Source organism: Engraulis encrasicolus, unplaced genomic scaffold (genome assembly GCF_034702125.1).
Source record: "Engraulis encrasicolus isolate BLACKSEA-1 unplaced genomic scaffold, IST_EnEncr_1.0 scaffold_123_np1212, whole genome shotgun sequence".
Classification (NCBI taxonomy): domain Eukaryota; kingdom Metazoa; phylum Chordata; class Actinopteri; order Clupeiformes; family Engraulidae; genus Engraulis; species Engraulis encrasicolus.
The window spans coordinates 104,787-132,386 of record NW_026944724.1 but is presented as its reverse complement, the minus strand read 5'-3'; the positions used below and the strand labels follow the sequence as shown (position 1 = coordinate 132,386).

At 43.0% G+C, this 27,600-nt stretch overlaps 1 protein-coding gene across 1 annotated transcript; it reads right to left on the bottom strand.

Annotated features, from left to right (window-relative positions):
- Nucleotides 1–4,989: 4,989 nt before the first annotated feature.
- Nucleotides 4,990–27,345, bottom strand: LOC134442193 (zinc finger protein 85-like). The gene is made up of 18 exons (XM_063192452.1): nucleotides 27,143–27,345; nucleotides 24,359–24,524; nucleotides 22,200–22,409; nucleotides 20,129–20,359; nucleotides 18,575–18,860; nucleotides 17,582–17,724; nucleotides 16,611–16,747; nucleotides 16,055–16,203; nucleotides 15,302–15,385; nucleotides 14,002–14,170; nucleotides 13,290–13,354; nucleotides 10,854–10,924; nucleotides 10,259–10,402; nucleotides 9,063–9,203; nucleotides 8,320–8,382; nucleotides 7,679–7,801; nucleotides 7,245–7,379; nucleotides 4,990–5,762 (listed from the first exon to the last, which is right to left on the bottom strand). Exons 2-18 carry the CDS (start codon nucleotides 24,515–24,517, stop codon nucleotides 5,613–5,615), a joined length of 2,460 nt encoding a protein of 819 aa, XP_063048522.1. The 5' UTR covers nucleotides 24,518–24,524; nucleotides 27,143–27,345; the 3' UTR covers nucleotides 4,990–5,612.
- Between the last annotated feature and the right edge of the window lie 255 nt (nucleotides 27,346–27,600).

Sequence of the window (27,600 nt, the reverse complement as noted above, 5' to 3'; positions counted from 1 at the left end):
GTTTCAATGGGTGAAAAGACTACACATTTTTGTTTTTTTTAAATAAAAGACTGAATTTACTGTGGGATAATTTGCCGCCTTTAACATGCAGTGCGCCAGACACTTGTCTCTAATGTATATTATTGGTGGTTCAAACATTATAAGGAACAAGAGACACTGGGCTACTTGACAGCGACTACCCTGTAGCGAAGACCAAGAGCACTCTCTAGCATACCTTTTAGATTTTAATTTTTTTTATTTTGGTGTTGTGACGTGACTGAAGTCATCGATGTCTCAATGCACCTGTGTATTAAAGGGACACTGTGTGAGATTTTTAGTTGTTTATTTCCAGAATTCATGCTGTCCATTCACTAATGTTACCTTTTTCATGAATATTTACCACCACCATCAAATTCTAAGTATTCATTATGACTGGGAAAATTGCACTTTTCATACATGAAAAGGAGGATCTTCTCCATCGTCCGCCATTTTGAATTTCCAGAAATATTGTTTTTTAGCTGTAATAATGACTGTACTTTGCTCATACTAGAAAATATCAGTTTATTACTTAGTAAACTTTCATGAAAAGATCAAATTTGGCAATATGCAACCCAGTTTCAATGAGCAGCATAGTTGCAGTACCTTTTTTGACCATTTCCTGCAGTGTCCCTTTAAACACTTTTACATGACCGATAAACTACCTATTGGAGAGTGATATGAGGCGCTCAACATCTATTGGTGCTGCTGTAGCTCAAACATTAGAAGAACAAAGAACTGTTGTTGTAGTTCAATAGCCGTGTCATAGATTGGGTTTCAGTGACAGAAAAGACTACAAATGCTCAAACATTAGAAGACTCAACAACAACTGTCAACATATACTGTATACACTGTATCTACTTGGAGACAACTGAAATTGTAGAAACGTAGCAGTGTTTGTTTTTTTGGTATGTGTGTGTGTGTGTTTTGTATGTTTATATATTTCTTTCTTTATTGAGTTCCAAACAGTTAATAAATGTTGAGTTTCCAACAGTAAATAAAAAGTACTCGCTCATGTGAAGTTGACACCTTTTTGGGGGGGATGTAGCTTCTGATTCTGAAGTAGCTAAGAGATTAGTTGCCTCTGTCTGCTTCTATTCACCTTCATCTGGCGGCATTTCATCAAATCCGCTCCAGTTTCCGTCCTTATGGCTCTTCTTCCTCCTGTCGTTCTCAGCTCAGTGTTGCCAGATTGGGCTGTTTCCCGCCGAATTGGGCTGCTTAGGATGGCCGTGTGCGGGTAAAAATGGCATTTAGCAGGAAAACCTGCCCGGTCGAGTGAGTGGAGGAAGTGGCACACCAGTAAACATGTGGACAGGCTGTCAGTCCAATCACATGCAAGGAGCTTTGATGAGGAGCGTCATTGGAAATCGTGTTTGTTGTGGGGGAATTTCCAGATGGTATCGTGAAGACGAAGGCGAAACATAGAGAACCAGTTGGAGAAACTCAGGTCACCACAAAGTCGCCAGCCTGGGGCAATTCATGCATTCAGTTGTGCTCAGAACAATAGCAGCGCCTTTACAAAAGTGAGAGAATGTCAAGAATAGATTCTTCAAATAAATTGAACTTTCATGAGCAAATGTGCTTTGGGGACACTGTGCATTCTATTTCAAAGCAAGAAAATTGGGGGAAGTAATTCAATTTTATATTTCACAGAAAGTCAAGAAATGCATATTCATAAAAATAGCAATTGGCCTATCTGTCTTTGGAAACTCAAAAATGTTCTGTACAAACTAACAAATTCTTGAAAATTCAACTTTGCTGAGCATCCTGTAATATTTTGTTCCATAACAATGGAGTCTGATAACTGCGTTGCATCTGTGGAGTCGACCAAAACCCGGCACTGGTCAACAGGTATGTGCCATTCAGTTCAGGCTCTTATTTTGGATGGTTTACCTTTAAGTCAGGGATGTCAAACTCAGGCCCGGAGGCCAAATGTGGCCCGTGGAGTAATTTTATTTAGCCAGCAAGATCATTTAAAATGTGCATCATAGTTGGCCCTCATATGCACAGCATAACAAGACTTGAACATGACATTTGGTGTATCACAGGAATATGAGTGGACCCAGGCCAGTGAAACAGCTCACACTCAAATGCAACAGATTTGTGCAGGCGCATAGGCCTATTAACTACCTGCAGTATATGATGGGAAAGTGTGTGTGAAATTTAACTATGAATGTTAAGTGCATGCATGCACAATTTTAGTCAATTTTTTAAACTAAATGTTGAGTTCAGCCCCCAACGCCGTTCCATATTTTGATTTTGTTTTGACCCTCATCAATTTGAGTTTGACACTCCTGCCCTTCAAGATTAGCTGGAGGCGGAGAAGGTCCCCCTTTTCATGTGTAAAATGTGCAATTTTTCCGGTCATAATGAATAGCCTACTTAGAATTAAATGGTGGTGGTAAATATTCATGAATTAAAGGTAAAAAGGTAGCATTTGTGAATGGGCAACCAGCATGAATTCTGGAAATGAACGGCTAAAAAAATATTACACAGTACACCTTTAAGCTACTGGCCCTTCTTCCATCATAATTGACAATAGCAAGATTAAAAACAAGTTTTTGAAGGAATGTGGGTTTATGATATATGGTAATAAAATACAGTATTTATGATTCTATGAGCATTTCATATTTTCTTTATTGACGAAAAATTCATTTTTTTCCACCCACAACTTCAACTTGAACTTCCTCCAAACACTGCACATCGTCTTTAAGGCCAAAGAACATCATCATTCTTAGAAAATCAGTACTCATGAAATGGCAAGGGGAAAACTACAGCAGTGGTCCCCAAACACCCCCTCCCCCGGTATAACAATCGTAAATTCAACAACTGGCCAAATAGCAATATTGCTCTTTTAACTCTTAACAACAGAGGCAGTCCTAGAGACTGAAAATTGCCAATTAGCGCTGTTAAGATGTTATTTCTGCTCTATTATTGCAATGTTTCTGAGTTTAAATTGGTGCTTTGGCCAAAACCTTAAACCTAACCTGTCTGTAAGACCAAGGGCTGTAGGATCAATGGGACATTTTCGGAATATTGACACATCGGACCAATGGTGCGTCGGAAAAACAGGAAAACCGCCAAATGTTATTTCGCTGGGATCGGGGACTCTGTGGGGGGTGGGGTCAGTCATTGTAAGATTGCCACTGCTTGACATAATTCGGTTTTTTTTCAACAACAGAAATGCCAAATCCATCACCTCCAAGCCAAGAACATCGGCATTCAGAAAGCAACGTCAGTCTGGAAAGCTTTTGTCTGATATTAGAATCAGAAACTCAGGAACTGGCCAAAGGGGTGGCGGGGGGAGGGAGACGTCTTTATGTGGTTTATGAAATCACAATCTCAGTCTTTTCTTGACAAAATGTTTTCATTCTCAGGGCCTCCGCACACCGGCTCTGACAAACTGTGTTGCCAAATTCTGCCCAAAAAACGCCAAAATTCAACAAATTACATTGACTTCTATGGGCCCAAAACGGCTGAAAAAATGCCATGAAAAAAACGCCAAATGGCCAAATTTTCCTGTTTTTGCCCGCCGACGCTCATCCCAAGTAGCCCAATTGGGCGGGCACCCTCCCAATCTGGCAACACTGCCGACAGAGTGCTGAGCACTGCTCCGCAAAAGTTTGATTCCATTGACGATTTTTTCTATTTTGTCAAAGCCACCCATTGACTATCCATGCAAATGTTCGTGTGAAATTGGGTTTTGGGGTCGGAATTGTGTCGGAAGCGAAAGTGCTCCGCAGTGCTGTCGGAACCGATGTGCCAAGGCCCTCAATCCCGATCCCAAGGAAGACCTCCACACGGCAAGACCAAGTCTTATGCCATGTACAGACCAAGAGCGAACGCAGCGAACGGAAGTCATTATTTCTCTATGGAGCGCATGCGACCTGCGCTACCAGCGCGAATTCGCCAGGAGCAAAGCTTCTTGAGCGACCAGAGCAAATTTTTACGATTAAACTCAATCTAATCGTAGGCGAATTCGCTCTGACGCTGTTCGGCGAAAACCTCCGAATGTCCCAGGCTGTCAAGCCAGAGCCGTTATGTGATTAGCTGAATCAAACATTTCAATGCTGCAAACATTTCTGGAGTGAATACTGCAAATTCAAGGTGAAACTTCTTCTGCTACCCACGCTATCAGGCAGCGTAGTTCGCTCTTGTCTAGACACGGCATTAACAAGTGAGAGAAGAACTGGTCCGATGTTGAGGGGCAATGATACTCATTCCATTGACAGATCGGTTGGTAACACTTCACTTGACGCCAGCGTCATACGCATGAAATAATAGTGTCATAACTGTCGTAATACAGTCATGGATGTGTCATAACCATTACATCAGTGTCATTAACATGTTAGCAGACCTGCAAACTCGTCAAAGAAAAAAAGGTGACAGTCTCCAGCGGACCAACAACCCCCCTCCCCCCCAAAAAAATAATTGTAATCGACGCAGCGCAGCACCATGGCAAAGCAACGGGGCCGCCAGTGGGCCCATCTGAGAGGCAACGTGAGCTTACATAGCCTACACCACACCAGTAAAAGATATGAGGGAAGTACTTTATTTCACCAAATTCTCTTGCTCTTCAAAGCACTTTGAACTACGAATAATCTATAAACTACACTCACCGGCCTCTTCATTAGGAACCCCTCTCTAATGCTGGGTTGGACCCCCTTTTGTCTTCAGAACTGCCTGCACTGCCTACTCAGGTAGGCGGTGGCATTCCAACAAAGATAAATTGGTACCAATTGGGCCAAATAGTGCCACGAAAATATCCTTATCGTATTATATCTCCAATCTGAAACATTGATATAAGGCAGCAGGGTTGACCCATGTTTTCATGTCACTGACGCCAAATTCTGACCATTCCACCTGAGTGTTGCAGTAGATATCAAGACTCATCAGAGCAGGCAACATTTTTCCAATCTTCTAGTGTTCTTTATGGTGACACCCCCCCCCCCCCAAAAAAAAACTCTCCAGTTCTACATGATTCATGTGAATGACCTAATTGACCGGGGAAAAGGTGACTGTCACCAAAAGGTGACGAGTTTGCAGGTATGTGTTATAACTGTTGCAATTGAAGTGACATGCGGTAATGCTAAAGACAGCCCAAACAATGTCAACTTTCTGTGACAATAAAACGTTTATGACATTGAAATAATGTTGTTTATGACTCGTCAATGATCGTGTCATGATACTGTTCTGACAGTTATGGTGCGTTCCCCAGGTGGGAGATGGGATGTTTCTGACCTCCTACTTGCTGAAATGCATTGGAACGCCTGTTGAAGCGGAATGTTCAAGTCGCGAGCTGGGGCAAAAGCGAAGCAAACCGACTTCGTTCCATACTCATGAACGGCCATCCGGGTACTTTGCTCTTAAATTTGCGTTACGCCCATTTATGGATGAAAACAAACCGAATGTCCTACCTCTGGGGAACGCGCCATTACAACACTGTTATGTCATGTCATGCGCATGACAAGTTAAGTGTTAGCCATTTGGAGTCTTTTACAGCATTGTCAATTCAATGGGATACAAGGCTTCACACTAGTCTGACTGAAGAGGCCATTTTTTTGTAGTCCAATAGCCATGTTTTATAATGGGTTTCAATGGGAGAAAAGACTACTCCCAGGTCGCCAGACGTCCTCCTCTGTGATTGGTGGGTGTTTCTTCTGCAGGTGGTTCTTCAGGCTGACGTTGTGGTTAAAGGCTTCTCCACACTGCTGACACTGGTACGGTTTTTCCCCTGTGTGCACCTACAAAAAGAAGACATTTTTGTAGTTCAATAGCCATGTTTTACAATGGGTTTCAATAGGAGAAAAGACTACTAATGTGTGGACCTACGTCCAAGAAGACACACAGAAAAAAGAATAATCATTAAGGGACAGAGGCATATACTAAGGAGCTGGTTCAGGAGTAAACCAGGTGAAGTTAAGAGGTAAATCATCTAATAGAAGAGCCAGGAGTCCTCATTTTCTTAAGAAGCATTGATAACAAGTCCGACAGGCGGACAAAGATGCGTCCGTTTATGCACCGCCGCCTTGTGGACACAGGAGGGAATTACAATTGAAAGAAAGCGTTTCAGACGGAGCGACGGACGGACATACCCTCTTATAGAGATGCTAGGACACATCTAAAAATGTGGCTCTCCTTAAGCGGCGTACACACACAAAGCTATCTTTTCGCTTGGTCGCCTACTCGCCACTCGTTCATGGAACGTTCGCTGAAAGTTCCGCGGCTTTAACTGCCGATGAACTGGCGAGAAGTACCGAACTCTGCATTCCAATTGGTTACTCGCTTATTCTCTCGCAATATTTTCAACTCGGGATCCGCCCACATCGCATCGCTTATGCAGTAATCGCCTACTCGCCTGCGAGTCTCGCTGGAACACATCGACATTCTATTGACTTAATTCGCTGAGCGAGTGACTAATAGCGAGGTGTGTGTACTGCCAGTGTTCACGCTAGAATTCTTACTGGCCGGACAAGTGGCCGGCTGCATTGCAGAATACCGGACATTTAGAATATCTAACGGACCTTCCCTCATATAGCCAAACACACACTCCCTAATGGGTCAAAGTGGCTAGTAAATATGTCTTTTCTACCAGCAAAACTTAAATTTAACTAGCATTGGGCCAGTTGGCTGGTGTTAGAGTCAGCTGCTTGTATGCACGAGGAGCAAACGCGTGCTCTCTTTCACATACCCGAGAGCTCGAACGAACTGAAAGAAAAAAAGCAGCCAGCCAACGTGCTGCGCGCATAGGCATATCTAGCCAAGTTATCGACTGAAAACATTGTGTTTTATCAGCAAACCCGAGAGGGTTTCCCTAGTCAAATTGGGTAACGATGTCATGTGATGACTGTAATGGTTGTGCAGTAACGGTAACAACGCTACTGAGATTTGAACTGTATTGCGTTGTGTTTCTGCGCTCTCAAGGGAATTAACACGTTCCGTACATACATCCACTAGCCATTTTGGCCGGTGATGAAAAAAGTGATAAAGCCCTGCATGCACTTTTACTGGGACTTCTCATGAGCATATCGTTCTCTGAAATGTTTAATTTGACCCTCGACTGTAGCCTAGCCTACTTGGAGATCCACCACCATTTTTCAGTAGAGGTAAAAGTGAAAGTGATTCGATGCTGCGATGCTGCACATGCCATCGCATTGGGTCCCAATTGCTCCTATTGCTCCACCGTGGGTGGGATTCGAACCCGTGACCTTCTGGTCTTGACGTACCCGTATGTGTGACTTGAGGTGTCCGGCCTGGTTGAAGGTCTTGTCGCAGAAGTCACACCTGTAGGGCTTGATGCCCGTGTGGACCACCATGTGGCGCTCCAGATTCTTCTGCTGCTTAAAGGTACGATCACACACCTGGAGGAGGAGGAGGAATATCAGTAAAGCCATCAACATATTTTTTCAACATCATCACTCAATACCTGTCCATGTTCTTCTCTTCTCTTTCATGTGCACGTGCATGTGCATGTACATCTAGAAGGAGTGTAGTCTTTTCTCCCATTGAAACCCATTATAAGAAGTGGCAATGAACTACAAATATGGCCTCTTCAGATAGCCTAGTGTGTAGTCTTTTCCCCCATTGAAACCCATTATAAGAAGTGGCAACTGAACTACAAATATGGCCTCTACATGTAGCCGAGTGCCTCCTGAGTTACCTTGCAGGTGAATACGGAGTAGATGCGGCCGTGGGACTTGAGGTGGGCGCTGCGGCTCGTCAGGTCGGAGAATCTCATTGGACAATGGCGACAGTAGAACTTCATCTCCTCGTTAATGTGGACCTAATACAATAGAACAGAGTAGAGTTAAATAGATATAATAGAATAGAGCTGAATAGAATTAAATAGAAGTAGAATTTAATCTCCTCGTTAATGTGGACCTAATAGAATAGAAGAGAGTAGAGTTGAATCGAATTAAATAGAAGTAGAATTTAATCTCTATATTAATGTGGACATAATAGAATAAAACAGTGCAGAGTTAAATATATATAACATAATATAATACAGTTGAATAGAATAAAATAGAGGTAGAATTGAATCTCTTCGTTAATGTGGACATACCGGTACTAGAATAGAACAGTGTAGTGCAGAGTCAAATAGACATTACATTACTATACTATATCATACAGCAATACCACAGCGAGAATTATGAGAAGAGAACTATGAGAAGAGAACTAAATATGAGAAGAGAATTATGAGAATTAAGCTCCATATGGCTGGCCTGCTGGGAGATGGAGTTTTTATGTCCATCTCAACAGTGTGAAGGGATGAGTAACGAACTACAAACATGGCGTTTTTACCTTCTCATGTTCGATCTTCTGCCGCCGGTAGGCGAAGCGCTTCAGGCAGAACATGCAGCGTATCTGTGGACACAACAGGGACGATTAACAAGCAAGACAGAATGAAGTCCAGCTGGAGTGCTTCTTGGAACTGTCCGTCTTTTTTTTAAGATGGCAAAAATAGCCAATTATTCACATGTTATTTCCATGTCATTAACACACTCCTGCAACAATAACCATTAGCAGTAACATGGAATTAAACTGAATTTATAAGCATTCATAAGCTAATTGTCTGAATAGCCAATTCGTTGACTTGACCAACAAATATGGTCTCTTCGGTTAGGGTAAGGGTGTAGTCTTTTATACCATTGAAAACCATTATACTATGTGGCTATTGAACTACAAAAATTGCCTCTGCAGGTGTAGTCTTTTAATTTATACCATTGAAAGCCATTATAATGGCCCATTCCAGACACAATCCAAACTAGTAGGAGATAGCACTTCTCCTACCTGAATATTTCAGCTCTCGTTCCTGACAGTTGAAGCGGAAGTTGTAGTTCTACAACCATGGCAACCGCCGCGGTTTAGCTGACTTTAGCGAGTGTGTCTGGAATGAGCCATAAGACATGGAAATGGAACTAAAATGTCAGGAAAAAAATGGCCACCTTCCAACAACCTCCTCAGTTAGCCCTAGTGTGTAGTCTTTTCTCCCACTGAAACCCATCATAAAGCACAGCTATTGGACTACAAAAATGGCTACCTACCGTGTAGGGGACTCTTTTGTCGGAGTGGACGCGGCCCATGTGACTCAGGAGTCCCTTCTCGCTGGCGAATCCCTTGTTGCACTCGGAGCAGGTGTTGGGGCGGGACTTATGCTCACAGACATGGGGAGGACCCCCGCTCACCTGGAGACAAGATTAGATTAGATTAGATTAGATTAGATTAGACTTTATTATCATGCACGCATGAAAATTGCCTTTGGTCTCACAGGGTAAAAAACAGGATGTAAACACAGATAGACACAAACAGACAGAAAACACACATACAAATGCTGCATCCACCCCCGCCCCAAACAACCCTCCCAGCACACACATCATATGCAAGTCAGGCATTCGTTCAAGGCCCTACATCTCTAGCTAGAGAGAGAGAGAGAGAGAGAGAGAGAGAGAGAGAGAGAGAGAGAGAGAAAGAGAAAGTGACCATACAGCAGTGCATTAAAAAGTAAAAAGTCTATTGTACAGTCCACACACACACACACACACACACACACACACACACACGCCCCCCAGCGTCTGCCAGGCGTTATGTAATGTAATGTTAATGCAGTGTCAAGTTGTAATTAGTACCACATCACTAGTATGTTCCTCAGCATGTTTTCAGAGGGTGATGACTTTGCCACAGTCAGGCCATAAAGTTAGGCCTAAAATCCTCGACCACTCAGTGAGTTACATATTGTTTAGTTAGGTGGTTAGGTAGACGTTGCTCCAATGTTAGTAATACATTATAAATGTGTAACTCATCATGTTGCGGATGTGACGTAGGTCATCTTTCACCTGTTCACCCCCCTCGGGAGATCGAACGTGCGACCTCGTCAACTACAACGGTTCAGCAATGGGAGACACAGTACGATACCGCTAGACCAAGAGACCAGTCTCATGGCCCAACAGCATCGACACTGTATGAGGTTTACCAACGTTCCACGCCAACTCTGCTAGGTAGCCTCCTTTACACGGAGCGTGATGAATTTGCCACAGTCGACTCGGGGCAAAGCTCCCGGAAGTCTTTTCTCCCATTGAAACCCATAATAAAACACGTCTATTGAACTACAATAATGTCCTCCTCAGGTAGCCTAACGTTGTTTACGCCATTTTTGTAGTTCAATAGCTGAGCTTTATCATGGGTTTCAATGGCATGAAAGACTACATAATTATGTTATTTATGTCACTAATATGTTACTCACCAAGTTTCGGAGCGTGATGAATTTGCCACAGTCGGGGCACAGCTCCCGGAAGTCTCGCACCCCGTGCTCCAATTTGGCGTGCTTCTGGAAACCATGGAGATAGTCAAAGCTCTCCTTCAGGTCATGGAAACACACCTCAGGGTCCTAGAGAAAACAAGAATATATTTTAAAAAAACCAACAACAGTGATTTAAGCTTATTTTTGGCGTCATAAACTAGACCAGCAGTTTTCAAAGTAATGGAGGGGAGACCGGCGTGGGTGGAAACACTAGACTTAGGACCATATACCTATAGGGTCCTAGAAAAAGCAATATAATCCGTTTTAATATGCTGCAGTTTGGCGTCTTTTTTAAGCAGAGAAGATAGTCCAAACACTCAACCAAGTCATGGAAACAAATAACCATATAATAGGGTCCTAGAGAAAATAAAGAAGGCACCAAACTTCAGACCAGGGGTGTCAAACATAGTGTATATATTATAATGGGTTTCAATGGGAGAAAAGACTACACTCCAGGCTACCTGAAGAGGCCATTTTTGTAGTTCAACAGCCCCGTCTTATAATGGGTTTCACTGTGAGAAAAGACTACACACTGCACCTGGTTGTCCGTACGCGTGTCCCTCGATGACTCCTTCTCAGCGCTGCTGTTATTGTTCCCTTCTCCAGTTCCTAGCCAAGTTAGAATGACAATAACCATAGCAACTGTTAAAGATGCCACATTACACAGTGACAGTCATGGCTGGAATGGCCATCTGGCATAGCGGCCATTTCCCGGTGGGCAACGTACCCTTGTGGGCCCTATTGTCAGAAATGTTAAAAAATAATAATATTTCTTTTTTAACATATCTGAAAATAGGGGCCCACAAGGGAGCGGGGCCCACGGGTGAGTCAGTTCTGCACTGCTAATTATGAGGGGTCCCTTTAAGTCAAAAGTGCCCGGGCCCTTTTTCTCCCCCATGAGGGGGCCCCTTGAAGTCAAAAGTGCCCGGGCCCTATTTCTCCCCCATGAGGGGGCCCCTTGAAGTCAAAAGTGCCCGGGCCCTATTTCTCCCCCATGAGGGGGCCCCTTGAAGTCAAAAGTGCCCGGGCCCTTTTTCTCCCCCATGAGGGGGCCCCTTGAAGTCAAAAGTGCCCGGGCCCTATTTCTCCCCCATGAGGGGGCCCCTTGAAGTCAAAAGTGCCCGGGCCCTATTTCTCCCCCATGAGGGGGCCCCTTGAAGTCAAAAGTGCCCGGGCCCTATTTCTCCCCCATGAGGGGGCCCCTTGAAGTCAAAAGTGCCCGGGCCCTATTTCTCCCCCATGAGGGGGCCCCTTGAAGTCAAAAGTGCCCGGGCCCTATTTCTCCCCCATGAGGGGGCCCCTTGAAGTCAAAAGTGCCCGGGCCCTATTTCTCCCCCATGAGGGGGCCCCTTGAAGTCAAAAGTGCCCGGGCCCTATTTCTCCCCCATGAGGGGGCCCCTTGAAGTCAAAAGTGCCCGGGCCCTATTTCTCCCCCATGAGGGGGCCCCTTGAAGTCAAAAGTGCCCGGGCCCTATTTCTCCCCCATGAGGGGGCCCCTTGAAGTCAAAAGTGCCCGGGCCCTATTTCTCCCCCATGGGGGCCCCCTTGAAGCCAAAAGTGCCCGGGCCCTATTTCTCCCCCATGAGGGGCTCCTTGAAGCCAAAAGTGCCTGGGCCCTATTTCTCCCCCATGAGGGGCTCCTTGAAGCCAAAAGTGCCCGTGCCCTACTTCTCCCCCATGAGGGGGCCCCTTGAAGCCAAAAGTGCCCCGGCCCTATTCCTCCCCCATGAGGGGGCCCCTTGAAGCCAAAAGTGCCCAGGTCCTATTCCTCCCCCATGAGGGGCCCCTTTAAGTCAAAAGTGCCCGGGCCCTATTTCTCCCCCCAGTCCAGCCCTGGTCACAGTAGGAACAGCTTCTTCCCCAAAGCAGTCACAATACTGAACGCACACTTGCAGGGCTGTGTTAAGCTCAAAAATCATTATACTTTCCTTAAAGGGACACTGTGCAGGAAATGGTCAAAAACGGTACTGCAACTATGCTGTTCATTGAAACTGGGCTGCCTATTGCCAAATTTGATCTTTACATGAAAGTTTACAAGGTAATAAAGAAATATTTTCTAGTATGGTCCACGTACAGTCATTTTTGAAGCTAAAATGGCTATTTTTGGACATTCAAAATGGCAGACCATTCTAGAAGATCCCCCTTTTCATGTATGTAGAGTGCAATTTTTCCAGTCATAATGAATACCTAGAATTTGATGGTGGTGGTAAGTATTCATGAAAAAGGTAACATTAGTGAATGGGCAGCATGAATTCTGGAAATAAACAACTAAAAATCTCACACAGTGTCCATTTAATAACAATAAAAGGTATCTTGTATCTTTGAATCAGTCATGCAGTCATGGGTAAGCAATTAGGACGTCAGACTTGTAGCCCAAAGGTTGCCGGATTGATTCCTGATGCACCAGGTTGGTGGGGGGAGTAATTAACCCGTGCTCTCCCCCATCCTCCCCCATGACTGAGGTACCGTGAGCATGGTACCGTATGAGATCATCCCTCCGCACAGCTGCCCCTTGCACCGGTGAGGCATAAATGCAATGTCGTGCAATGAGCACTGTGTGCTGTGAAGAGCCTTAACATTATACTTCGTTGACACTTTTATCCGAAGTGACCTTCAGTTGCTAAAGTACAGGGTATTGGTTACAGTCTCTGGATCAAGGTGGGGTTAGGTGCCTTGCTCAAGGGGCACTTCAGCCATGAATGGAGGGGTTTGGCTAAAGAGATGGTTTTGGAATCGGAAGGTTGCAGGTTTGAAGGCCAAACTCCACCCATGGCTGAAGTGCCAAGTCAGTACCTGAGTCGTGACTGTGGATGGGGTAGAGCACAGGTTAGAGTGACAATAAAGACTAAAATTGGCTACCCGAAGAGGCCATTTTTGTAAAAGACTACACACTAGTCCAATAGCCACGTCTAACCATGAGTTTCAATGGGATAGAAGACTACATATGGCAACAAATGATAACAAGATTAACTACCGTTGTTGGGCTGGCTGGTGTCCCCCAAGGCAGGGTGTTTGGTCCCACATCGAATACAGCCATACCTAGACAGACAGATAGACAGACAGACAGACAGACAGACAGACAGACAGACAGACAGACAGACAGACAGACAGACAGATAGATAGATAGATAGATAGATAGATAGATAGATAGATAGATTTATATTGCTTTGTTTCTTGCTGTTCTGTGTGCTGTGCCTTTTAGCATCCATTACTAAATTAACTTTTATTTGCTGCTATACTATTTTAACATGTAAGTTGACCTTTGTTTTATTTTGATTACGGTCTTACTACTTACCTAACTAGACTTTTTACACACGACGCTACCATTCAGCCCTGTAAAGTATCCTTGGGTATCTGGAGAGGCGCTTCAAATGAAATTTCTTGTTACTATATGATTATTATAATTAAATTAAAATTGACAGATGGTCAGTCAGATATGAATAATTCAATAACAGAAGAGAAGTCGGCAAGCCTGAATAACACAAAAAACACTACAATGCAAACAATCAGAAAATATTGGACAACTTGTCATTTTTTATAGTTCAATATCCACGTCTTAGAATGGGCTTCAATGGGCGAAAAGACTACACACAAAGCCACCTGAGGAGGCCATTTTTGTATTTCAATAGCCACATCTTATTATGGGTTCCAATAGGGGAAAAGACTACAAAAGATGTGAAAGGTACCTCCTCTTGTGCCGCATCTTGAAGCAGTTCCTGGTGAACTCCCGGTCGCATTTGCTACACCAGACCATCGGGGGCTCCATGGAGGGCCCTTTCGGCTTCCGCCGCCTCCTTCTCCGACGGCCCTTCTCTTGTCCCTCCAGCTCTGCGACGTCCTCGCGCCACATTTGATCTGAAACGATTATAGGTTCACGATTCCTTAAATTACATTACATTACACAAAATGCAGTTAGCTGACGCTTTCATCCAAAGCAACTTACAGTTGACATTTTTCTAGGAATTGGTTACAGCCTCTGGAGCAATGTGGGGTTAGGTGCCGTGAAATGAAAGGTTCAACTGCTCTCTTATGTGTTTTAATAATAGATGAAGGACATGAAATAAAGATAAAATCATAGCAGTAATGACATGAAATAATAAAATAATGATAAATAATAATAATAATAATAATGTCTGAAGGACAAAATAGATTATAAACTGTAGTTTGTTACTCCATTAAAAGCATGGCAATTGAGAAGGACATTTAAAAATGGACTCCTTTTGAAACTCGGTATGAACACCAACCTCCACCTCAGGAAAGCGCAATAGAACAGGTAGGCTACTCAGATCGGGGTTCCGAAACACAAATTCAGTTCAGTGTACTCAGAGTTTGTTAAACATTAGTGCTTTCAGACATTTCTGGGTCATTTCACGTGAAATCAGACACTTTGGGACCTGACCGACACAGATTTCGATCATACTTGCCGGTGTGCCTGTTAAGTTGCATGGTAGCACCCCAGAACTGCATTTGTGTGAATCTGACACCAATATTAAGGGAGAAACAGACTAGCAAAGGTTTACATATGAGGGTAGGACATTATACATTCAGCTTTGATTATATCAGTCAGTGTAGGTCACAAAAATATGTCAGTGGTGTTATTTGAAAGCTCTTGTCTGGCTCTACAAATTACACAAACAGTATGGAATACAACAACCCTCAGAATATGAATTATGATAAATTGAAAAAATAAAAATTGAATATCGAAAAAACGTATATGATGCAGTTCTGGGGTGCTACCTTGCTACTAAACTGTTACAGTAGAAGACATTTACAATAGATATGAATGGAGAACAAACTCTATCATCAACCGAGTTTCAAAAGAGCCATTTGTTCTGTAGTTCAATAGCCATGTCTTATCACATGTTTAAATGGCGGAAAAGACAACAAATTGCTAACTGAAGAAGAGGACATATTTGTAGTTCCATAGCCACATCTTAAAATGGGTTTCAGTGGAGATAAAGACTACAACATTTAGCTAGTACTCACGGCGGTGGAAGATGGTGATGTGGCGCTCCATGCTCTTCCGGTACACAAATTTCCGGCCACATTCCGGACACTCCGGCGTGTCTCCTGCAGCAGCAAAAAAATGATAAATCACAAATTATACGGCCACAGAAATTTCATTTAATATGATTTTACTATGGATAGGTATGTGTTTGAATGAAATGTGTCATTCTATAAACTACTGACAACATTTCATCCGCAGTTCAAATAAAAACAATGTTGTCACTTAGGGCATTTTATTTTATTTATTTTTTTTGCAGTGGTCAATTATTTTTTTCCATGGCTGTATATGCACAGTATTTCTTGCAGGCAGCAAGATTTTCACTCTAAGACCTACTTTATAATTCCATGACTTTAAATTGTTAGTAAGTGTATGATGAATCTGAATCTGTATATAATGTTGCTGAACGTGTTCGTCCAGGTTTATTATAATAACAATGACATGATGATATATGATGAATTTTCTTTTATTAACATGCCTTATGTTTGTATCATTCCTTTTGTTACTAACAGTTTTTATGGATACATTGTATATCTGTGATTTTAATCTCTTTGCTGCTTGAAAACATCTAGCCTGCCTATTTTTGGACACCAGATGGAAATTAACATTTGTGCTATAATCTGGCACATTTACATATACTGTATGTTTTGTATGTATATATTCATTAATGTGCAATGTCCTGAAAAATAAATAAAGTAAAGTTAAGTATAGTAAAGTAAAATAATAGTAGTTACCGCGGTGATGTTGCTGAATGTGCTCGTCCAGTCTAGCCTGCATTGGGAACTGGGCTCCGCAGCGTTGACACTCGTTCGTCTTCTTGGCTTTGGGCTTCTCACACAAGTGGCGCCAGTCTCCTCTCAGGTTCTCCACCAGGGTCACGAACCTGCCACAGCGGAGAGCAGAGACAACGGCATTATTACTAGGGAAGCCATCTTTGTAGTCTGACAAGGGTTATGAACCTGCCACAGTGTAGAACAGAGACACAAAAAATGGGAGAAAAGACTACACACTTGGTTACATGATGAGGCCATTTTTTTTTAAAAGTTCTATGGCCATGTTTTATAATGGGTTTCATTGGGATAAAAGACTACACACTAGGCTACCTGATGAGGCCATTTTTGTAGTCCAATAGTCATGTTTTATAATGGGTTTCAATGGCAGAAAAGACAACACACTAGGCTACCTGAAAAGGCCATTTTGTGTAGTCCAATAATCGTGTCTGATAATGGGTTTCAATGGGGTAAAAGACTACAAACTAAGCTACCTGAAGAGGCCATTTCTTTTACATACTTGCCACATTTGGGGCAGGCTTGGCGGAAGTTGAAGATGCCGTGTCTTCGTATGGCGTGCATTTTGAAGTCCGTCATTGACTTATACAGTGTCCTGGCCTCTTCAGAATCAAAGTCATCGTCATCATCATCATCCTCCTATTGCATAACAGAGACACGAAATCATGAAATCAAAATCACGATAATTTTAAAAGGCTAGCCTGGTTATACCATCATCATCATCGTCATCAACCTGCTGCATTATGTAAACAAAAATATAATTTAATTAGATTTCAATGATTACTTAAAGCAAGTCATCATCATCATCATCATCATCAAACTCTTTTCATGATTATTTACTAAATATCAAACTAATATTTACTAGTATGTATGACCAAAGTACAAAAAGTTTTGCAGCTAAAAACGTCAGTTTCTCTATGTCTATTTCAAAATGGCGGACATGGAGAAGATCCCCCTTTTCATGTATGAAAAGTGCAATTTCCTCAGTCATAATGAACAATTCGAATTTGACCGTGGTGGTAAGTATTCATGACAAATGTAAAGTTTGTGAATGGGCAGCATGAATTCAAAAGATCAAATTTGGCAATAGGCAGAACTGTTTCAATGAGCAGCATAGTTGCAATACCTACAGTGGCCACCATCTAACACAGGTTTGAATCATTTAAATCATCATCATATTATTAAAAAATTATATTTAATATTTTTTGTTAACCAGGTCAAATAAGTACCAGACCAGGGGTTCTCCACCATTTCCAACTTGGGGCCCACTCAAAATGTTCAAAAATGCCACTGGCCAAATAAACAGCACAACTGAAATAAATAGTTAACAGCAACACACACGAATATCTTCTTGAAAAAAAAAAAATGATTCCAAGGCCCACTTGGAATACCTTCACAGCCCACAATTTGAGAAACATTGTGCTAGACAAGAACAGGCAACAGGTGTAGAGCACTTTGGGTAAACAAACGTACGTCTTCAGAGTCGTCCTTGGCGTCTTGACTGTCCTCGTCCTCGTCCTCGTCTCTCGAGACGTCTGCAGGGTCGTCCTCTTCCAGGCTGTCTCTCCGCCGGTGCCTGGCCGACGTGTGACCCTGGCTGTCAATGTACAGGGTGCCTGCAGGCAGACATTTTTGTGGATCAAAAGCAGCGTCCTATACTGGGTTTCAATGGGAGAAGTACAGTATTGTAGTTCAATAACCGTATTTTACGATGGGTTTAAATACGTCAAAAGACAGTTGTAATGTAATTGAATAGCTTTCGTGAGTATAATGTACTCTGTCATCTTTAAGTAATGTTTAATATTAGTACTAGTATTTTTTTAATATTTAATGTTTAATATTAGTATTTTGACTAGTATTAAGCTTAGAGGCTCTATCAAATCATGTCAAGTGGTTGTTTTTGTAGACCTAAGGGTAAGAAAACTTTGAAAAGGTACTGCCTCCCTGCATCACGATACCGTATCATGACTCTGCGTATCACGATTTCTCGGTTCGATTCAATATCGTTACAGCCCTATTAAATAAAAAAAAAAAAAATAAATAAAAAAAAAAAAAATTAAATAAAAATAAAAAAGTGGACAGCCGTGGCTCAGTGGTTAGAGCACTGGGTTGGCAACCCAAGGGTTCCTGGTTCAATGCCCGACCGGATAACGGCTGAAGTGCCCTTGAGCAGGGCTGGGCACCTAACCCCCACACTGCTCCCCGGGTGCCGCTCAGCAGGCAGCCCACTGCTACGGACTAGTGTGTGTACTTCAATGTGATTCACTAGTCCAAATGGGATAAAGTGCAGAGAAAGAATCTCCCCTAAGGGACCAAAAATTGGCTCCAAATGAGCAGACCTACCTCCACATTCCTCTTCCTCCTGTGTCGAGTGATCTTCTTCTTCCTCTCTCTGCTCCGAGCTCGCCTCCTTCCCCCGATCTGTTGGAGACGCCTCAGTTTGTCCACCATTTTTAAGGCTCCCACTGTCTTCCACTGATGTGTCAACTTGTCCACCATCTTGACATGTTCGTTTGTCTTGCGACACAGTAGCTTCAACAACATCACCACCACCATCACCACCACCATCACCACCACCACATTTGTCGTGCGACGCCTCAGTTTGTCGGCCATCTTGCAAAGGTCCCTTCCCATTGTCCTCCACTGACGTGCCAAGTTGTCGGCCATCTTGAATATCTTCCCCTGATGCATCAAGTTTCTGACCGCTGCCACCTGGACTGATACTGCCTTTGACTTCACGGTGCCCGAAGTCCTGGAAAAGTCATGGATTGGAGATTGAATATGTAAAAAAAAAAAAACGTTTTCGGCCTAGAAAAAGGAACGCACCGTCCTGCTCCTCCCCCTGGGATGTGCACAGTCTTCTGCCTCCCACCAATGACACAGACCAATGTACACTGAAAGAGGAAAAAAGGTTGCACCATGCATAGGTTTCTTAATTACACAGACGCGTTTCGTACTCTGCCTTCCTCAGCGTGCACTTCCTCAGTCTGCACACTGAGGAAGGCAGAACGCAGAAACGTGTCTGTGTAATAAAGAAACCTATGCATGGTGCGACCTTTCCTCATCTTTCAGTGTTACAATATTTTGGTCAGCACTCTTAAAAGAAGAGAAAAACTTGGTAATTAATGTACACACAATGCCTCTTAGGTAATACAGCAAAAAACACACACACACACACACACACACATCATTTAATCCATACAATAGTTGCACCACATTCACGTCTGCTACTACAAAAACCATGTACCAATTTACAGATGTACCAGAGTTGTAGAAAGTAGAAGTAGACTTTTCTTCTTCTTCTTTCCTCCCATTCATCTCTCCTCCTCCTCCTCCTCTCATCTCCCCTCCTCCCCTCCTCTCCTCCTCTCCTCTCCTCTTCCCATTCATCTCTCCTCCTCCTCCTCTCATCTCCCCTCCTCTCCTCCTCCCCGCTCCTTCTCTCCTCTCCTCTCCTCTCCTCTCCTCTCCTCTCCTCCTCCTCTCCTCTCAAATTTCCTCCACTCAATCCACCCATTTCATCTCTCTTATCATGCTTTGTCCTGTTCAGACTCCTCACTCTAAAACCTAACAGTTGAAATTAAACAAGGAGCACATGTCAGGTGGTACCATCAACGACCATCATCATGGTGTTGTACCCATGGAGGTAGTATAAGAACTGGAGAGAGTGAATAAGTCCCGCCTCCAGTCATTTCAATGGGAAATGCTAGGCTAGTGAATTCAGCCAAAATGTAACGTTTTTACAGCTTCCAAAATGGAGTTATTTTCGCTGACAGTTTACTCAGCCAATTACGTGCCACGTTACGGACTGACTTACGGTCAACCAGAAAGCTATATGGAAGACGGGCATTGGACGATGGAGGTGCCCAACCACAGACCTGTAAAGGTCTGTGCGCCCAACACTAAACTCACGTACCCACCAATCATCATTGAGCGAAGTGGATGTCGGAAATGCGAAAATGGCGAATTGCTAATCGGCGAAGCTAACCAGCCAAATCCTGCCCCCCTGGTTGTACCTACCTTAGCTTCTCCGCCATCTTGACTACCTCCCCTCCTTCTCGTCGTCCTCCTCTTCCTCTTCCTCATGGTCCTCTTCCTCCGTATGCACCTGAGGCAGCGGTAGGCCTTCTGGTGGTACATTGTGTCGCATGACGTGCTGAACTCTCCTCTGCACTCCCAACACCAGAGCAGCGGCAGCAGCACGTCTGTCAAATCAAACTTGGTCGTGGCCGAGCTCTGTGGCAATAGTGTCTGCAAAAGAACAAGGGTAAACAAAGGCCATTTTTTGTAGTTCAATACCCATGATTTATAATGGCTTTCAATGGGAGGAATGACTACACTTGGTTCCACACTCTCAACGACAGAGCAGCGGCAGCAGGACGTCTGTCAAATCAAACTTGGTCGTGGCCGAGCTCTGTGGCAATAGTGTCTGCAAAAGAACAATGGTAAACAAAGGCCATTTTTTGTAGTTCAATACCCATGATTTATAATGGCTTTCAATGGGAGGAATGACTACACTTGGTTCCACACTCTCAACGACAGAGCAGCGGCAGCAGGACGTCTGTCAAATCAAACTTGGTCGTTGCCGCGCTTTGTGGTAATAGCAAAGAGGTTGGAATTTTAATCAAGAGGAATCAAAACACGCCCACTCAAAAGGGGGCGTTGTCCCCTCCTTCTTCTTCTCTTTTTGAGGTGTTTGCACAAGACGTGCGCTACCGCAATCTACAGCGCTAAGAGGACTTCATTTATTCTCAACCTCGGGACTCCGAAGTTCTTCTAACCGAAGGTCTCCTAAAGGGCTGTTAACCCGACATAAAGTGGATAGCGGAAAAGAACCAAAATAACGTATCTCTGTCAAGAATATCTCTGGTAATAGTGTCTGCAAAGAACAAGGGTAAAGGCCATTTTTGTAGTTCAATGCCCATGATTTATGATGGCTTTCAATAGGAGGAAAGACTACACTTGGTTCTAAACTCCCCCAGCAACAGAGGAGCGGCAGGAGGACGTTGGTGTATCAAACCGTGGGTCAAAAATCATGACGCGAACCGAATCGTGAGTTGAGTGAGTGTATCGTTACAGCCCAACTGGCCACATGGTTTTATGATAGCCAAAAAGGCTCCGGGTAAACCCAGAGCCATACAGAGGGAGAGTTACGCGAATGGAGGACCAGGACATTTTTGCAGCCCCGCCTTTCAACGAGATTGAGTTCGTGCCTAAAGCGGCTGTCTTTCCATAGACTTAACATAGAACCACCACATAAAAAGCCAAAAAATAAGGACTAACGAACAATACTGCGGGGTAATCACCACAAATATGTAAACTATCAACTATCTCGGTAATGATAATCACAACAGGTTTACCATCTGTGATGTTTATATGAAGTTATTACTACGAACAGCAAGTCTTGTCATATTCCATGCATTGCATTACATTGCATTTGCTGTGTGCTACGACCACTTCTAGGAACTAACATTCGCAACGCTGAGCCGTTCTGAGACGCCAAACAGCTACCGGTAATTTTGCTCATGCGGAAGTCGGCCCTAGGACACAGTGGAGATTGGCCGACTCTCCCTCTGTATGGCTCCGGGTAAACCATACTCTGCCATACGCTTGTGTTAGCATGGCTATATTACGTGCACTAATTCTACAAAGATGGCTGTTAAGTCTATTGTCCTGAAACAAGTTTCTATAGGTTAACTAATTACAGTCTAAACATTTTCAAAAAAAATTTTTTTCTTTTATCAAGCAGGGGTAGTAGGACTTCTGTCATCCGCAACTTGGCGTGTGGCTAGGGGAGACATGGGAGTCATGTTGGAACTTCAAGGTAGTGTCTTGGGAGAACATTGGTACCACATTGGTAACATCTTAGCACCACGACACATGTTTGAGTTGTAGTGTCTTTGCACCAAAGCAGCCATTGACACGAAGGCTGAGGCATCATTAGTGCACTACAAATATGGCGTCATTGCTAACCACTTAGCACCATAGCATGTGTTTGAGTTGTAGTTTCCTGGCATCAAAGCAGTTATAGAAACCAATGCTGAGGAATCATTAGAAAGACTACAACTATGGTATCTAGTATATACTGTACCTCAGGTGCTGCCGAGGGCCCAGACCGCAGCACCCGGTCGTTATTTTGTAGCCATTTGGAGGACAAGTCGATAGCCGTTGGGGGACCGTAATCCGTGTCGGACATGGAGGCTTGGTCCACTTCCTCCTCCTCCTCCCCATCGCTAGAAAATGCTTCCTCATCGTCATCGTCCTCTTCTTCGACCTCTGATGCGAGTTCGTCATCGTAGGCCTGTTAATGCAAAATATACAACCTGTTAAAGATGCAATGTTATAAATTGTCTGTTACCAGAATGGAAATGACCAAGTTGTAGTGCATTACCGAAGGCCCTGTGTTATGTCATAGCAGTGTAGTAATATGGCAGTTAACTTTTCAATGGCTATTACAGACAGTGTTGCCAGATTGGGCTGTTTCCCACCCAACTGGGCTACTTAGGATGGTCGTCTGTGGGTAAAAATGGGTTAAAAGGGGCATTTGTTTTTTTTCTGAAAAGTTATGGCCATATACATGAATAGAATTTGGTTCAAATTGGGTGGAATTTAGTGTTTCCAGGTGGGTTTTGAGCATGCTTTGGTCTGGAAATCATCAGTGTCATCTGGCAACCCTGATTACAGAGTGCCACTGGAGGTATGGTGTGCATCAAGGGGCTACACCAGTGGCTCTTAACCTTTTTTTCTTAACGCACCCCCTTACCTGTGCCCAAGACAAGTCGCGCACCCCCAACTCAAACGTCTACACGTACATACACACTAAACATTATTTTAGTGATTAATTACAATGATTCTTGCTTGATCAATACCTTATGCCTTTACATGGGGACCGAAACATGTTTTAATTTGGTTTAGATTTGGCCTAATTATAATGTTCGCTTGCAGAATTTTGGTCACAACCGCAACACAAACAAAATTCCGTGCACCCCCTGAAATCTCTGGTGCACCCCCAGGGGGTGCCCGCACCCCAGGTTAAGAACGACTGGGCTACACAACTCTATTTAAGTTTTAAAGAGATAGTAACGGTGCCATTTCTGGAAATAAGCACAGTTTACACCTCCCCTTGTATCCTTGTATGGACATGATTGAGTTTTACTTGAATTCTGTTCTTTCAGCTGTTTTCATAGTCTGGTGATGTTACTTCTAGTTCCAAGCTAACAATTATCATTGAGTCTTATGGGACCAGCTAGCTGTTAACAATTACCATTGAGTCTTATGGGACCAGCTAGCTGCTAACAATTACCATTGAGTCTTATGGGACCACCTAGCCGCTAACAATTACCATTGATTCTTATGGGACCAGCTAGCCGCTAACAATTACCATTGAATATTATGGGACCAGCTAGCTGCTAACAATTACCATTGAGTCTTATGGGACCAGCTAGCTGCTAACAATTACCATTGAGTCTTATGGGACCAGTCAGCTGCTAACAATTACCAATGAGTCTTATGGGACCAGCTAGCCACTAAAAACCATGGACTAGCTGCTAGCTGGACTCATGGGATTCTATGATAACTGCTAGCTTGGAGCTAGAATTTGCAAGGCCAGACTCTGAGAATGACTGGAAGTACAGGAGAAAGGTACAATTCAACCATTGTTTATTTGCATTCCCTAACAAAGTTGAAAGTGAAATATGGCTTCTGACATTTTCTAACTACAAGTGCAACTGACTTGATTTTCTAACTACAATTACCTCATCCTCGTCCTCCATCTCGGTTTCTACCACATAGGTCTCCTTCAAGTTAGTTGTAGTTTTAAAGGGACACTGTGCAGGAAATGGTCAAAGGTACTGCAACTATGCTGCACATTGAAATTGGGCTACCTATTGCCAAATTTGATCTTTACATGAAAGTTTGCTAAGAATTAAACAAACATTTTCTAGTATGGTCCAAGTACAGTCATTTTTGCAGCTAAAAATGGTTATTTTTGGAAATTCAAAATGGCGGGCCATGGAGAAGTTCCCCCTTTTTATGTATGAAACGTGCATTTTTTCCAGTCATAATGAATACTTAGAATGTGATGCTGGTGGTAAGTATTCATGAAAAAGGTAACATTAGTGAATGGGCAGCATGAATTCTGGAAATAAACAAGTAAAAATCTCACGCAGTGTCCCTTCAAGTTAGTTGTACTTTTAAAGTCTTCTCAAACAGTGTTTAGAAACTTCCTATTGGACTACACTACACATGTACCTCATCCTCGTCCTCCATTTTGATTTTCACCACGTACGTCTCCTCATCCTCCTCGTCAACACCCTCTTCCTCTTCCTCTTCCTCTTCCTCTTCATCCTCCTCTTCCTCTTCCTCATCCGACGGTTCCTCCTGTTTGATTGACAGCTTCAGTTCGGCCATTTCTTGTCTGGGGGGGAGAGAGAGAGAGAGACAGAGAGAGAGAGGGAGAGATAGAGATAGAGATAGAGAGAGAGAGAGAGAGAGAGAGAGAGAGAGAGAGAGGGAGAGGGAGAGGGGGGGAGAGAGAGAGAGAGGATAAGGAGGGAGAGAGGATAGGGAAAGAGAGAGAAAGGGGGGGGAGAGAAAGAGGATAGGGAGAGAGAGAGAGAGAGAGAGAGGGGAGAGAGAGAGAGAGAGAGAGAGGGAGAGAGAGAGAGAGAGAGAGAGAGGGGGGGGGGGAGAGAGAGAGAGAGAGAGAGAGAGAGAGAGGGAGAGAGAGAGAGAGAGAGAGAGAGAGAGAGAGGGAGAGGGGGAGAGAGGGGAGAGAGAGAGAGAGAGAGAGAGAGAGAGAGATAGAGAGAGAGAGATAGAGAGAGACATAGATAGAAATAGAGCAGAGAGGGTAGAGTTACTTTCATTCATCCAGAACGGAATTAAGGTGCATATAAATACACCGCATTTCACATTATTACGCAAATGACATTTTTTGCCGTTTTCCCAAATAATCAATAGAAATAACAGTCGTCATCATTTTCAGGTCATCAGCCATTAGAGTAAAATCAAAAAGTTTTTGAATTAACCTTCCAATGATAACAGTATTTTTTAAAAATATAAAAAAACCTTAAAATGCCCAAAATGCTCTGTTCCAAATTATTACGCAAAACAGTTTTGTAGTGTTGTAATCCAAATTTCTTTCTTTTTTTCCCATTTACATCAAAACAGTTTGGTACCTTCTAAATTACATTTCAATGTTCAAAACTTGGTTATAAGCTGCACTTTTGCATTGGGTGGGTGGGGTTTTAATCCTATTTCTTCAATACACCCTCTTTGGTCAGGGCGTAGTGTAGTGTTTCTCACTTCACACCTAGGGGGACGTTGGGAAGCCCTATCGGGGCGTTGAGAAGGATACAGCTGAGAAGGGGTGGTTGGAGCTTAGTTGTCTTGGGTTATATTAGTCTATTTTACTTTATAATACTAAAGGGGGGCGTTGGCAGGCTTATGGTCAGGTCAAGGGGGAGTTGGGATGGCTTGTGATGAGGAGAAGGGGGCGTTAATTCAAAAGGTTGAGAACCACTGGCCAAGTGGTTAGGCAGTTGGTCTTTCGATCTGGGGGTTATAGATTCCAAAACCTGATTCTTGTTCCTACACCTCCATCCGTGGCTGAAGTGCCCTTAAAGGACCAGTTCGGTCAATTTCAACATGCAGTTGTAATGCTCACACTACCCTGGACTTGTCAGTACCTGACGTTTTTTTTCCCTTCTTTAGCCTTTTCCGAGATCTTGCTCATTGTAATGGGGGCAGCGCTTTGTTTACATTTAAAGAAAACAGTTTTATTTATTCCCAAAAACATCCGAAAGGTTATACAACTTCAGCAGACAACTAACAAACAGCAGTACCTTTTGGGAAAATATTTGGAGTAGGCCTATGTTATTTTTTTTTAAAAAAATGTAAACAAGCGCTGCCCCCATTAGAATAGCCCATATCTCGGAAAGGGCTTAGCCGAAAAATGTGGCATCACCGGGTACTGACAAGTGAAGGGTAGCGTGAGCAATACAATAGCATTTTGAAATTGACTGAACTGGTCCTTTAAACAAGGCACTTAACCCCCACATTGATCCAGGGACTGTAACCACTACACTACCCTGAAAAATAGCAACTGTGGGTCACTTTGGATAAAAGTGTCACCTAAGTTTAATGTAATGTAACATAAAGTAATACAAAAGGCCAGTGCTCTCCCCATCCTTCTCCATGACTGAGATACCCTGAGCATGGTATTGTCCTGCCACGCTGCTCCCTTGGGGTGCTGTTAGGAATGAAGTCTTAATTAAGAGGGTAAGACATATCTAGACATTCATCCTGGATTTGGTCAGTCGTTTTAAATAGCAAAAAATACAAAAAAATGTCTATTTCTGGATATTGAAAATGACGGACAATGGAGGAGATCCACCTTTGCATGTATGAAAAAGTGTAATTTTCCCTGTCGTAATATACTTAGGGGTTGATGATGGTGGGTATTCCTGAAAACATTTGTGAATGGACAACATGACTTCTGGAAATAAACTACAGGATGCGCAGTGCACATTTACACAGCGCACCTTTGATACAGTGTTGTTACAAGGTTACAAGACAGCTCACTAAAAATACACAAACCATGAAGGTTGCAAAAGAAGTCGGCGAGCTTGTTAAACATTAATTTCCACAGACCAACATGCATGCACGGCGTCAGTGCACTAGTGCAATACTTTTTCTGCATGGATCGCAGGTTTTTGCATGCATTACCATTTGATTTCATGCATCTTGCAAAATGTTCAACAGCAAAGAAAACAAACAAACAATCAAACAAACAAAAGCACCTAATCTGCTATAGCTAAGTTGAATGCATTATTTCCATCATTAGATAGATAGATAGATAGATAGATAGATAGATAGATAGATAGATAGATAGATAGATAGATAGATAGATAGATAGATAGATAGATAGATAGATAGATAGATAGATAGATAGATAGATAGATGTTTACGTCCTGAAAATGCATGCAGGCCTACACAACACATCTGAATTTGGAATAGGTGCAAAAATTCTACCTGCACGCCAAGAAGAGAAGACGTCAACACTTTTTCTACGGCCCCTTCCTTTTCTCGCGTTTGTTTAACCCCTTGATACCCAGTGAACGATGTACATGCACCCCTCTATGTATTCGAAAATAGCTGACAGTGTTTTTATAAGATCGAATTTACCTGCCGATGTGTCAATAACACCAACAACTGGCTGTAGAGCTGGAGAGAAATTTGGCTGTAGTTCCGCGTGAGCCACGACACGATATGACTATGCTTCCTATTTTCCGCTTTTGGAAATATACCACAAAAGTTTTCCATTGCCTATGGGTTTTACACATTAGCTATTTTATTTGAAATATTTGATCAATTACGCTTAATTGTAGATCTATTATGTATGTTTTGTTCAAACAGGGGCATTTTACATTTTAATAATCACCAAATGAACACATTGGAACTTTTAGTTTGATACCAAAAAACATCTGGAT

Bases quoted from the DNA above. Each gene is read 5' to 3' on its own strand.
- LOC134442193 (XM_063192452.1), bottom strand. From the start codon at position 24,517: ATGGCCGAACTGAAGCTGTCAATCAAACAGGAGGAACCGTCGGATGAG. The intron at 22,410-24,358 runs GTACATGTGTAG...TTGCATTAACAG, and splicing joins AAATGGAGGACGAGGATGAG to GCCTACGATGACGAACTCGC. The intron at 9,204-10,258 runs GTGAGTAACATA...TCTTGTCTCCAG, and splicing joins TCATCACGCTCCGAAACTTG to GTGAGCGGGGGTCCTCCCCA.